A 13,059-nucleotide genomic window follows, 5' to 3' on the forward strand; every position below is an offset into this window, starting at 1 on the left:
TGAAGGAATAGCAATACAAGTAAAAAAAATTAGTGGTATTTTTTTGGATTAAATAGTTCGGATTATTACAAATTGTACTTTGACCTTTGTGATGCTTCTCTCTAGAAATCCTGATGTGCCTCAACTAGGTGCAAAGCCCAGATTACCTATTTCTGTGATATGAAAATATCATAGTCTCCTGCGGGTTCCAAATGCGAGTTCAAAATTCATCTATTTGTTTGGGGCTGAGTTTGGATTCGTTTTGGGTTCTTCCGTACAAAAACATATGTTTATTCAAAAATATATGTGTATGTGTATATATGCAACAAATAAGTCCATACACCACTCTGCTAATAGTAAAGCAACATAGAAAAATACACCACCATATCTATGTTTTAGTTCAATATGATATTAATTACATCATTTAGCCATACACACAACATGATACACTTGCTTGGTCTCATGCATGGCACTTACTTCCATATCACGGCGACAGTTTGAGAATGAAAGGAATTGTCAAAAGATAACTGCAGTTATCTGAACTTTTATTTTGTGTTGGTTAGAGGATTTCTAACCAAGCTAGATCAAGATTTGAGATTTAAATTTAAGAGCTGGATTAAAAGATATTATTACTTTTTTTAAAATTCCTCTAAAATTCTCATTTTGGATTTCACCTATTGTCAATTTAGATTTCCTCTATAAGCAAGTTTTTATTTTCATTCACAAATGCATAAATGACATATAAACCATCATTTTTGGTCATTTTAAGGGTTGGGAGGATTGAGTAGACCAAATTAGGCCAAAAAAACACTTTAAAAAGGTAAAAAAAATTGTTTTCAAACCAAATTCAACCCAGGTTTGGCCGCTGGGCAGCATGTTCTTCAAAATTCGCTCCAACTTTTGCCCGGTTTCCTCTAATAGAATTTGCAGCAAATTTGTAGCTCTGTAGACGAATTTGGGAGAACTTGACAAGTACCATACTTTTTACAAAATCGAATCAAACTTTGAGGGTTGCCAGAGTGAATTTGGTAACTTAGTAAACAAACCTTGTACTTTAATTTTATCTGAGTCATCAAGAGTGTTAATTTGTTCTTTACTTGACAACTATACTATGACATAGGCAAACCAAGAGCTTTGGTTTTGCAGATGGTCAACCATCACTAAGGATCAATGTAGCCAAGTTTATTTATCCTGATATTGAATACCTTAAAAACGTGGATATTGGAAGAACCTTGGGTAAACATATGCCATCGGATAGGATGCATGTTTGGGTTAAAGAAAATTGGGGCTGCGATGCTTTGGAATTTCACGTCTTACCAAAGCAGCTCTTTGTGGTGGATTGCGGCACAAGGGACCTTTGTGATTGGATGTTCTGTCAAAAATCATGGTTGACCAATTCTCAACACATTTTTGTCCAAGCATGGACGCCACTCTTCAAACCTTCTATTATCGATCATTAAAATGGCCTGAAATGGATTAACCTTTATAATTTGCCCTTTGAATTTTGGTCTGAAAGAGTTTTGGAAACAATTGACAATTCCATAAGGCAGGAAATCACCATCAATATGGGTCATGATGATTCCACACAGGCTGCCACCTTAGTATTCTTTCCATTTACCAAATCCCTATATCCATTTGCCTTGAGATGCCCTCTAGCGATTGGTTTTAGAATTTGCAAATTCTAAAAATGGTAAAAAAATTCTTCGATGTCGGAGTCGTCAATACATGGAAGCAACTTGCCCAATCGCTTCAGCTACACAGTGGACATCAGAGCTTACTCACCCAACCCCCCACCCCCCCCAACCCCACCATTTTGAATGCCTCTCCTCTGTGTGATGACACCAATGTGATCATTCCATTCAAGGCACAATGCAAGCAAAGTCATCCCCAAGCCAACTCACCTATTGCAAACGATGTTAGTCAATCCCCCCTCAATTCAACGATGCTAATTCTGAGTGTGGCTCCTAAGGTAATGAGCTTTCTAGAGCATGAGTTTAACCAAAATAATTTTGTGGATGAACTGGATATTGTTGAACCCAAGACAATCTCACAATCAGCTATGCAACTTCTTTGAATGGATCCTATCTTAAAGATATCTAGCAGGAAGACGAGTAAACAAAATAGAGAAGAGGATGCCCAATCTTTTTGATTGAGTCTCAATCAAGTCTTATCTCACGTGATCCAAGGGGGTGGCTCCCTCCATTGGTTTGCAATGAGGATTGTCTCCAAGTTTAGGGGCTCAAATGCCCCTAACTAAAAATGCATGCTTAGGGATCAAATGGATCGCCTATCATGCATTCTTGAGTAACAACTTTTTGCGTATTTTGTATGGATGGTTTGGTCATGCATATTGGAGAGATGATCCATGGTGTGTTGTGTTGGTTCCCAAAACTGCAAATTGGAAATCCAAGAGCCTGTCACTTCTTTGATAGGACTTCTCAATCAGTTCTGGCCAACAAATGAGAATCACCTTGATTCCCCTGCACTTTAGGCTCCGCTACACCTAGGCGGGTAGACCTTCTCCTCGAACCTAATCACTTGGTTCAAAGCTTCTCTAAAGCAAATTTAAGCTTTGGATTTCTCCAGCTGGCAAGGTCCTTGAACTCAATGAAACTGAAACTAAATGTTGAGTGTTAGTTGGATGTTTTGTATAATGTTTGTTAATAATGACTTTGATGCTTGTAGGAAGGAAGTTATAGACTTTCTGACTTCAATAATAAAAAGACTAGTGCTTCTACTCATCCAAGCAGTAGAGTCAACTTCAGTGAATTTTCATGTACAACTTTATAAAGTTCTTATGCACTTATACTGCCAACAATTAAATAATCAAGATGTGACAGATAAAATATATATGCAATCTTAAATTAGTCCAGATTGAACTTTAACTCCTCTGGTAGGGAGACAAACTAGACACAGATACAGAAACAATTAAATATTTCACAATATCTACGATGATCAAATTTAAAAGCTAAATGATCGTGATCTAACATTTAAATTGTATACACAATTCCAAAAAAATAATTATAAAGGACGATTCATTTGCAGTTTAAATCTCTATGCCATTCAAAAATAAACAAAAGGCATTTTATTTTATTATAAACATAAAATAATAGAATTTATATTACAAAGTCATAATATAGCCCTTATCCCTCCATACAAAATAATATAAATATTTCTTCTTTATGAATCTATGAATGTTTTCGAATGTTTAATATGTCTCGTTACAAATGAATACCCCCTATTTATATTTCAAGTATGGATGGTGACTTTTAAATTTGAGTCACGTCTTCTTGGAAATAATCGAACCTATTGTAATTCACCTTTTAATTTCTTTTTCTAATATTAACACAAGCCTTTCAATGATTATATTTAATATTTGAGGCATATCCTTTAAAGAATTTCTAAAGGAACTCTATACGCAATGCCAATGCAAGCCACTTGATTTTTAAAATTACTCCAAATGACGGCACCCAACTTTGGCTGGTCTCTGTTTTGTATCCCAAGTTTGGCGATATTTCCAGACACTTAGCAAGCAAGCACCTCCCGATAATATTTGAGCTTTAAAGGTTCTCTTGTCGGCAATCTTTGTTACATAATACCCTTCAAATGTATTAATGTAATATAAATATTTAATGATTGTATCTTCATCGTCCAATAGGTTTAATGAAACACTTGTCTTCAAAACTCCCGATGGTATAATGTTTTGATTATTTTGCATAAGCGACATCATTCCTTCATACTCGTCTTCAAGGCTGCGACGGCTCTATTCTTCGTATTTTTTGTGTGGGCTTCCATATTTCATTCCAGACCTGTCAGCTCTGCCTGTAATGTGAAGAGCGACACTAACTGTCATGCGTCTTCTATTCTCCAGTTTATAATATTTGTTAGTGACTCCTCTTTAAAAGCTGGGGATTATATTAGCAGGCTGTTACAAATTAATATGTCTGCAGATTCTGAACTTTGCAAGGATGACGCTACCCCATGCTGCATATGCTGCTTTCTATCCTCACATGGCTTAGATATTCAATAGACCAATATGCATAAAAAATTAATAACTTTTACTTCATATATTTCTGGTCAAATACCATTGACTATTATTTTACCATGACTTTAGTCCATAAACAAATCACCAAGTCTATTCATATCAAGCCTTTGAGTTTTATAATTTACAGTGAGAGTGAGAAAATGTCTATAGCTTTGGATTTCAACATAATTTCTTTACTCAACTGATACACTATTATGTGTCTTGTTGATAATGATTGCCAATTTAGGAGAGCAGACTGGGTTATCAAATGATGATAGGGTGCTGAGAAGAATGCTATCATATTGATTCAGGCAGAGTTGGGTAAGTTCGGTGAAATCATTCTACAATCTTGGTTTAGTTCTTGAACGAGATATATATTCATACTGATTGACTGTGGCATCGAATTGTGTCCTGATCCATTTCTCGCCAGAATATACAGAACATATGAACCCATAGGATCTGCTCATGCTAAGGTGCCTTTGCTTGTACATACATGGAAAACTGTAGCCTACAAACTGAATTCACACCTTCATATCAAGAACAACCACACTCACAGGGAATGCTATGAAGAGTGGATCGTATAGAAACCAATGTGCATTTACTGAATGATATCATATCAACTGTATTGTTATCCTTCAACGCCACTAATTTCAACATCAATGTTCACTCTTGAATCATACCAACATCATTACTAAAATGTAGGTAAATTACCTTCGATTCTTTTAAATCACATGCCTTGTCTTCATATGGTTAGTTAAATGTGGAGGATTGATGTCTGGTTAAACACTGTATTACCTCTCACCCTTCTCAGCTGATGTTGTACAACTGATTGCTCATTGAGGCTTTTACCTATGTTTGGTCGCATATTGTGGCCATTTTCAAGATTCATTATATGTTGTGCACAATCAATGAAGATTTCATGCACCATGATTGATTTATTGTCTCTAACTGTTTCCCTTGTTAACCATGTCATTGATCAAACATGGGTTGAGTATAATGGACTGGCATGGGCTTCTTTGTTGTGTTCAAAACGAAGCAACATAGGTTTTTGTCCAGATGGATGGTGTCTTAACAACTATTTGGCTGACGTGTTATGGGTTATTTCACTCTCCACTTGTTGTTTGGAGGATGATTGCTCTATCTGGGCATTTAATGTTGTTTGGAGGATGATTGCTCTATCTGGGCTTTTAATGTATCTAGGAGATTTGATTGTAAATGTATCCTTCCGACATGTGGTAGCATCATTTTGACTATTTCCGCACTCCTCAAGTTGGGAGGATTGTTCTTTCCTTGTGTTTGAGATGTTTGTCTCGCACTTACTGATGTAAATTTGGTTGCTTTTAATAAAATGGGAACTGTCACCTCTGATAGCATTTGCCAAAAAAAAAAAAAAATTGTGGCCAGCATTAGAATGGTACAATATATTATTCCAATTTTTCCCTGAAAGTGCCTATGAGCTATTTCCTACATTTTTGTCCTGTGTCACACTTAAGCCACCTACATTGATATTTCCACAGTGGAACACAGGGACTCACACCCACTCTCAAACCTTGAAGTACCCGTCCCCGAGACGTCCCCGCACTAGGTGCTTGAGTACCCAAGTACCCCCACCTCCACCATTCCACAACCATGTCACTCTTGCGTTGAATTTTGATTTTTGAATGTTACTATTGGGTATGTAATATCTTACCATGTTGAATGTTCAATAGTTATAGCTCATGTTGCAAGTTTGCTATGTTCTACTAAAACATCATTCCATAACTAACTAGCATTTCAAGTTCTATGTGTATAATATACAACACCAGTCCTTGCCCTGTCCTCCCCTTGCTACCATCCCCCTATCGTCCCGAAAATAAGGCCCATTTTCCCCGCGTCTCGGAAACTCGTCCCGATGTACCCCAGTACTGGGGTAACACTGCATTTCCAATGATTACATAGGGAGACTCAAAACAGTTATATGTCTCCAAGTAACGGTGCAGTATTCCTTACACTCGTCAAACTTTATTTGATTTCTCATTAATAATTTCACCCAAGGAAACTAAATTTCAGCATTAAAAAAAAAACTTGTAAAGATTGTATATAAATGTGGTTCATATATTCTTTAAAATGTAATTTGAAAAGAAAAATATTCATTGAGATTTCTGCTTATTTGCTGAGGACAGCCCAACATCTTTAGCCAGTCATAATCTCACATGTTAATATTGATTCTCAATTATCTACCTCAACATACCATTGTACCTCTTGTTATAAAAATACCTTTTCTATAGCACCAGTTGCCTTGTGTCTTGTAAAAACAATCATGGTCTTGATAGTGCCTAAGAAATTAGTGCATTTAATTCTTGCTATTTGCAGCTTCAAAACTTATTTATGTAGTTCCTGTGGGTTTGATTGCCGTGAATTGAGTTTTAATTTGTTTCTCAAGTTCGGAAAATATTTCATTTCTGTGTGCTCTCCTCACATTTCATTCTTGCCAATAAATTGTGAATTTCCATTGCTTCCTCCCACTAGAATTGAAGTTGTTTGCAAGTTTTCTTTATTGCAGCACAGAAAATTCATTACCAAGAACAATGGTGCTTATTTAAGAAACAAGTTCCATTTTCTCTTATTATATGGGATGGTTAGATCAAGTATTCAAAGCAGGATCTGTAGTTTTTTTTTTTCATATGGTAATTCTTAATCAAATTCCAAATTCAGTAAAAACAAAATGTTACACAGAGTATAAGGAATAAAAATTCAACATTTTTATCCTAATGATCTAATCAATGCATATACAAAATATGGGATACAATTTTAGAGCAGGAATGAAGTATAAGCAGACAATGCTCTTTTCCAAATACAAATAGTAAAAACTGTAGAACACTGCCACTAGAAAACGATACTTAATAGAATCTATCCAAAATGAAACAAATAGGCTTACCAGAAGATGAAATCTCTTTTTTCATTAATGATCCCTTCACTAGCAGTGTACCTGGAGATTGCTCAAATACCTACAAGCAAGATAAGGATCGAAACAAGGGTTGACAAAAAAAAAAAGTTACACTAGCAATATTAAACTGTCAGTGCTGTTTCTTGATAATGTAGATATGCTACAATCCAACTTACAGAAATTCGAAAAGCTAATCCTTGTCGCCAGGAATCTAGGGTGTTCTTTCCTTCAATTACTTCTGGTGCTATTTCACCCATTGACTTTATACCATATTTTAGCAAAATGTCATTTATAGCTTCTTTACAGTTTGTATCTAGAAATGAGACCTGAACAAAATACAGAATCAAAACTTGAAAGAAAATGAATTTCATAGAGATTTACAGGTACAGACACATCGAATGGTATGAACACTGGGGTGGCTTACAGTTACTGAAAATGACGACAAATCAACTTTGCATGAAGCATTACAAGCCTGGAAGAAATGCTCCACCGATCGCAATACTTGCAAAGCAGTACAAGAACGTTGCAGACCCTGAACCAGCGAATCTGTAAATCATCTAGTCATATTATAATTATACTCTTACATGCATTAAGGAAAACAACCACTACAAAGGTACCAAAAACCACATGACAATGGGGAAAAAAAAGTTGATCAAAGTTAGCTCTCAATTGCTTGTACGGATTATGGATGCACACCTTCAAGATTCTTGCTATAATCATTGTTACAAGGCAGCCAAATTGAGATAAAATAAATTAGAAAAAATAATGACTTATAGAGCTCAAAAAATATCAGTATATTTATTTGCAACTGCAAGCAATACTTTCTATGGATACACACTTTCATGGTTATAACCCCATTGAGATAAAATAAATATAGAAAGAATTAAATATTTATAGAGCTCAAAACAATTCAATATTTAATTTACTTCCACAAGCAATAATTTTGTAATTCATTTCCAGATAAATAAAAACTAGCATAGTTCAATTTGCTTTATTCTACAGGAAAGAGGTGAGATTTTTTACTTCTTCAGGAAAAATACAGCAGAACAGGTGTTACTAGTCATGATACTTTTAGACTTTAGCTATTGGAAAAACAAAAGGGCACAATGGCACGCACTTATCAACAAATTCTGTTTTAATCCAAAATTCATTTGACCTTTTCCCTATTTAATTTTGATAAGGAATATGTACATTGCACTCGAAAAACATGGGGTATATTAGTGTACCAATGTGACAGACTGACAAGATATGAATGAGTTAACGAAATACATCTGGTCTTATTTCTGGTAGTCCAAGTGCATAGATCTACTGAATTCAAACTAAATCAGAGCTGTATTCTGCTCTACAGATTTGATGACCTTTCACAATATTTTATATCAAAGCCCAACATCTCATTTTTCACCTATGATCCAGATAGTACTGAGATTTACCATGATGATCCTGTTGGAAACCTGAATGCTATGCTCCACAAGACAAGCTGATTTATGATATGCATTCAATTATTTAAACAGGTGTACATATCTTGAAAATTATGGGAGAATAAAGTAACATGAAGGACCCTACAAAAGCTGTGTGAAAATTGAAGAACATACTTTGCAAATTCCAGATGGAGATTTCTCAAATTGTTACACCAAATGATTTACTTGCCTCCCAAACTCCAAGAAATTTTGCTTCTTTAGTAATTATGTTCTATGCCGAAAAGTTTCCTGAAAGGAGACCATATCAGGAAGTTTTCCTCAATTTGATTTTTGAAAAAGAGGTATAGTTCTTGTTGGCGAAATATTTTGCTCAGTGTGATGTCCCATTGCAATACATAGCCAGAAATAATCATTTGACCTATTTTATTCAATGTAACACCAGTATTGGAGTACGTTGGGAAGATGGTACGTTGGGACAAGTTTCTAGGACAGGAGAAAATGGACCTCAATTTTGGGAGGGCAGGGGGATGGCCAGGGTACGGCGGCAAAGGGAGGAAGGGGCAGGGAGTGGTGTTGTATACATATAGAACTTGCAATGATGTTTTGGTAGAACATACCAAATTAAAATACTTGAACATAGCAAAATTGCAACATGCATTAGGAACCATTGAACATTCAAAATAGTAACATATTACATACCCAATAGTAACATTCAATAATCAAATCCAAATAGAAATCCAAGTCCCCATTCCAGTGGCAGCATGGTGGTTGCGGAATGGCAAAGGTGGGGGGTACTTGGGTACACAAGTACCCAGTGCGGGGACATCTTAGGGACGGGTACTCTAAGGTTTGGGAGGGGGATGCGAGTCCCCGTGTAACACTGATTTTATTCCCATAGACTAAAGTTTGACTATAGGGGAATAAATTAAATTCATTATTTAAAATTGTCCAATAAAGCAACATTTTATGACTTCTTTTTAATTAATTTATTATTGTGACTAGTCAAAAATTTTTAAAATATTAAAACATCACTTTATTACTGAGCTTCAATGAAATATTTTAGGTGGGAGTTTAGAATGGCTTTAGGGAATGTTCTAGGGGAAGGAAATCATGCTTAATTTATTTTCTCTATTATAATTTTGAGAATTCCTCGTGGAGCAAATATATTAGAATGAATATCCTTAAGGGAAATGGGTTCAGTAGTTCAATAGCAACCCTAGCAGGTTGCAGGTGGAACTAATCAGATATGACACTTAGATTTGTTGAAATTAGCTTCAGGAGGTTTACATATCTGAGTAACTATGAATGCCTCAAATTATACAAACATTATTTGGGACATCAATTATTAATTAATTAGATAATTGTTAATATGCTTATTACATAATTGAATAATTAATTATTAATTCTCTTATTAAAATTATATTAATTGAGAAATCTCTATTTATTAACAAGTTGGTGATTTCTTTTGTGCATGAGCTAATTGAAATTTAGTGTTGAATGCTCAAACTGACTCCTCCAAGTGGACCTAAGCAAAGGCAGTTTACACACTGGCAGAAGGATCCGAGCTCGCTGGCAAGTCATCCATATTCCCCCGATGCTTCATATGAAAGCTGCCATTGATTGAGAGAGGGCTACCGACATTCATTGAGAAATGACATTGCATTTGCTTGGAGTTTAATAAATACCGATCAGCACTTAAAAACAATTCATTGAGAAACAACATGTCATTTGCTTGGAGTTTAATAAATACTGATCGGCACTGATAAACAATTCATTGAGAAACGACACGTCATTTGCTTGGAGTTTTATAAATACTGATTGGCACTGAAAGATAAAACACCAGATATAAGAATTATGGACTGCTTGGAGAAAAAGGAAGAATATAGACCATAGACTCTTTCTGTGTAGAAATAATCACAGTCTGGATAAATCAATAGCTACAGGTACACAAGCATTCAGTATTGTGTGCAGACTTCAAAACATATATGGTGCAGAAATTTATCAACAGAGCAAATTGAAATAAACTTGTGGAAACTTAAATGATACAAGTCTGATGCAGATTTAACATGGTATCAGAGCAGGTTTACAAAAAAAAGATCATATATCAGACATAATATTGCATCTGAAATGCTTAATCTCCATCTTTACTTGAATCTCCATTTTTATTGAAATATTCAAAATGATGATTGGCTTATAAGTTGGAGATAGACTAGACAGGGCTTCTAATTATACAACCAGGAAATTCAGAATAAAACTTGCTTTTAAAGAAAATGATTTGGCTGAAGTGGTACTTGAAGAAAGCAATCCACCTACTTACAAGAATTTGTTATCAGACTGGAACAAAGATAATATTAAGGAAATGAGGATGATTGTGGAATCTGTGAAAGATCACATTGTCCCAATAATCTCCAAACTTGAGACAGCCAAAGAAATGTTTAAGACATTGACAAGTTAAACGAAATCAAAAAAACAAGCAGAACACTTGCTTTAAGACAAACTTCACCATGTCAACAGGGTAAAAGGAGAGTCTGTCACATCCATCTTCATGAAAATTTCAGATCTTAGAGATCAACTTTCCACTTAGTTTAAAAAGAAACAAAGACAGAATTTCAAAATGGCTCTTCAAGTTAAAGAAGAAAAAACAAAATATGGTAACTATTTATTTCAGTATGGCTCTTCAAGTTAGGTGTTATACATGCCAAAATATGGTAACTATTCATTTCAGTGTAGACAAAATTATAAATCACAAACTTCTATTATTGAAGTTGATAAAACTAATGTGGAGAAAGACTCAGATGGTTCCTTATTTTACTCAGCACTCACTAGTCATCCTCCTACTGATCTTAGCACTTGGATAATCAACAGTGGTGCATCTCGACACATCACCAGGTTGAGAGAACACTTGAAAGAAGTAAAGAAAAGTAAATCCTTTAATCAAGCAACTATCGGAGATGACTCTAATTATACTGTTGAAGGAGTTGGGGCCTCCTATCTCAAGTTAAATTTTGGCTTCTCCTTACAACTAAACAATGTATTATTTATTCTAGGAATTAAAAGAAAGCTTATCGCTGTCTCAGCCTCAGAAAATGAGGGATATCAAATAAAAGTTTCCAAAGGTCAAATGCTAATATGGGCTAAAATTTACTGAGTCACCGGTTTGAGTTCAATTTGAAGTTCGAGTTCGAAAAACCGATTTGTTGGTACGGCAATATTTTGAAAAGGGGTTTGGATTCGTTCATACAAAAACATGTAAAATTTATAATAAATTATATGTATATTATTATTTATGAAGCCTAGAAGCATAAGGTGAAATTAGAATGTCATTAAGTATCATAAAATCATAAGAAAGTCATTTAAACAACAAAAGCACCATAAACTTCAAAACTTGTAATCATAGCATCATGAATCGTGATGATGCCGTCATATATCTCAAGTTCAACATTAAAATTAAACCATAACAAGTTCAAGTATCATTGTTTCAAGTTGAATTAAAGGATTAAAAATTTATTAATAATCATCTTCTTCTTCTTCTTCTTCTCCTTGTAGTTCTTCGATATTAGTTGACTCAGCAACAAAGCTAAGGCCAATGGGATCAGGAACAACAATAATAGTATTGGTGTCAAAATCTTCAATTGAAAGCCGAGAAAAAAGCATCCAAGTCCACAAGCTCTGCATCTACATCTCACCTCTTTGTCTCCCCTTCTCTGTATTCTCTACTCTTGTGTGAGAGGAGGTGGAAGTTAAAATGCACAAATACCAACTTTGCCCTTTTTTATTACAACCTATTGCACTTCACCGAGTGGATAAAAGAATATGTGCTCCAATTTCTTTCCGATGCAGATGAACTAGCAACCTATGAAGACATGACAGTAATCAATTAAAACAAAATTTAAATTATTAATCTTGATTCTTATTATTTCTAACAATTTATAAAGACAGAGTAAACTAGCATAATTGTTTTTTAATTAAACTTACTTGTGATATAACTCTGATTGCAAGGGGCTGCAATGTTTCAAATCTTTGGCCATAGAGGTACCACCAACCATGAGCATCCTTCCTAAAACGATGACAAAGAGTGCCATTGCTTTGAGTTTTTTATCCACAAACTATATTTACCCATCTGTAATCAAATCTCGCATATCATTAACAAGTCTTTCAAATGTTGCCTTATATCCATCAAACACTTCTAAATCTCTATAGGGTGTGAGGCCTAGTAGATCAGTATATTAGGTGATATAGTATTTGGTTGTCAATGCATAGGTAAGCAAATGTAGAGGAGTGATCATTTTGTTCCATTGTTCTACAACAATTGCTTGCCATTGTTTAAAGAAGGTATCTTGAGGATCTTGCTTTTTATCATTTACAATTTGCTTGATCTCCTCATTGAGTCTATGTTATCATAGATTTCTCCAAGGCAAGACCTATTCATGTCAGCATACCTAAGCATGATCATAATGGGTTCAAGGAGCTTAATGAGATATTCCACACATTCCCACCATAAGCCATCCAATATCCTAAGCCTTATTTTGGTTGTCCTCTCACTGTTGCTTTGCCTCCATATAGCCCAATTGTTTCTGATTACCACATTGGAAAGTGCCTCTTTCACTTGCATAGGTTGTCTCAAGATGATTAAATTTGATGCAAAATGTGTCTCTGCAACCTGTAATGTAAAATAGAGAAAACAAAATAAAGCTATTAGATACATACTTCAA

General features: G+C 34.9%; 1 protein-coding gene and 1 long non-coding RNA gene across 7 annotated transcripts in view; both read right to left on the minus strand.

Moving 5' to 3' along the window:
* Window positions 1-13,059, minus strand: part of FIO1 (methyltransferase) — a 136,550-nt gene that overhangs the window by 63,113 nt on the left and 60,378 nt on the right. For 3 of the 6 annotated variants that reach the window (XR_016364816.1, XM_089831566.1, XM_089831565.1), the window contains exons 4-6: window positions 7,354-7,461; window positions 7,106-7,255; window positions 6,921-6,990 (exon numbers count right to left, since the gene is read on the minus strand). Coding sequence is in view for 5 of the 6 variants with exons in the window: in XM_089831566.1 (XP_089687692.1) it covers window positions 6,921-6,990; window positions 7,106-7,255; window positions 7,354-7,461 (328 nt within the window). In the remaining variant the exon portion in view is untranslated. The remainder of the gene's footprint in view (window positions 1-6,920; window positions 6,991-7,105; window positions 7,256-7,353; window positions 7,462-13,059) is intronic. The other 3 variants (XM_089831569.1, XM_089831568.1, XM_089831570.1) reach the window with 1 other exon arrangement.
* LOC149556931 (uncharacterized) lies at window positions 11,714-13,007 on the minus strand. The gene is made up of 2 exons (XR_016364817.1): window positions 12,323-13,007; window positions 11,714-12,200 (listed from the first exon to the last, which is right to left on the minus strand). It is a non-coding gene; the product is annotated as an uncharacterized LOC149556931 (long non-coding RNA).

Source organism: Cupressus sempervirens, chromosome 5 (assembly GCF_028749045.1).
Source record: "Cupressus sempervirens isolate cs-2001-9-10 chromosome 5, ASM2874904v1, whole genome shotgun sequence".
NCBI classification, from domain to species: Eukaryota; Viridiplantae; Streptophyta; class Pinopsida; order Cupressales; family Cupressaceae; genus Cupressus; species Cupressus sempervirens.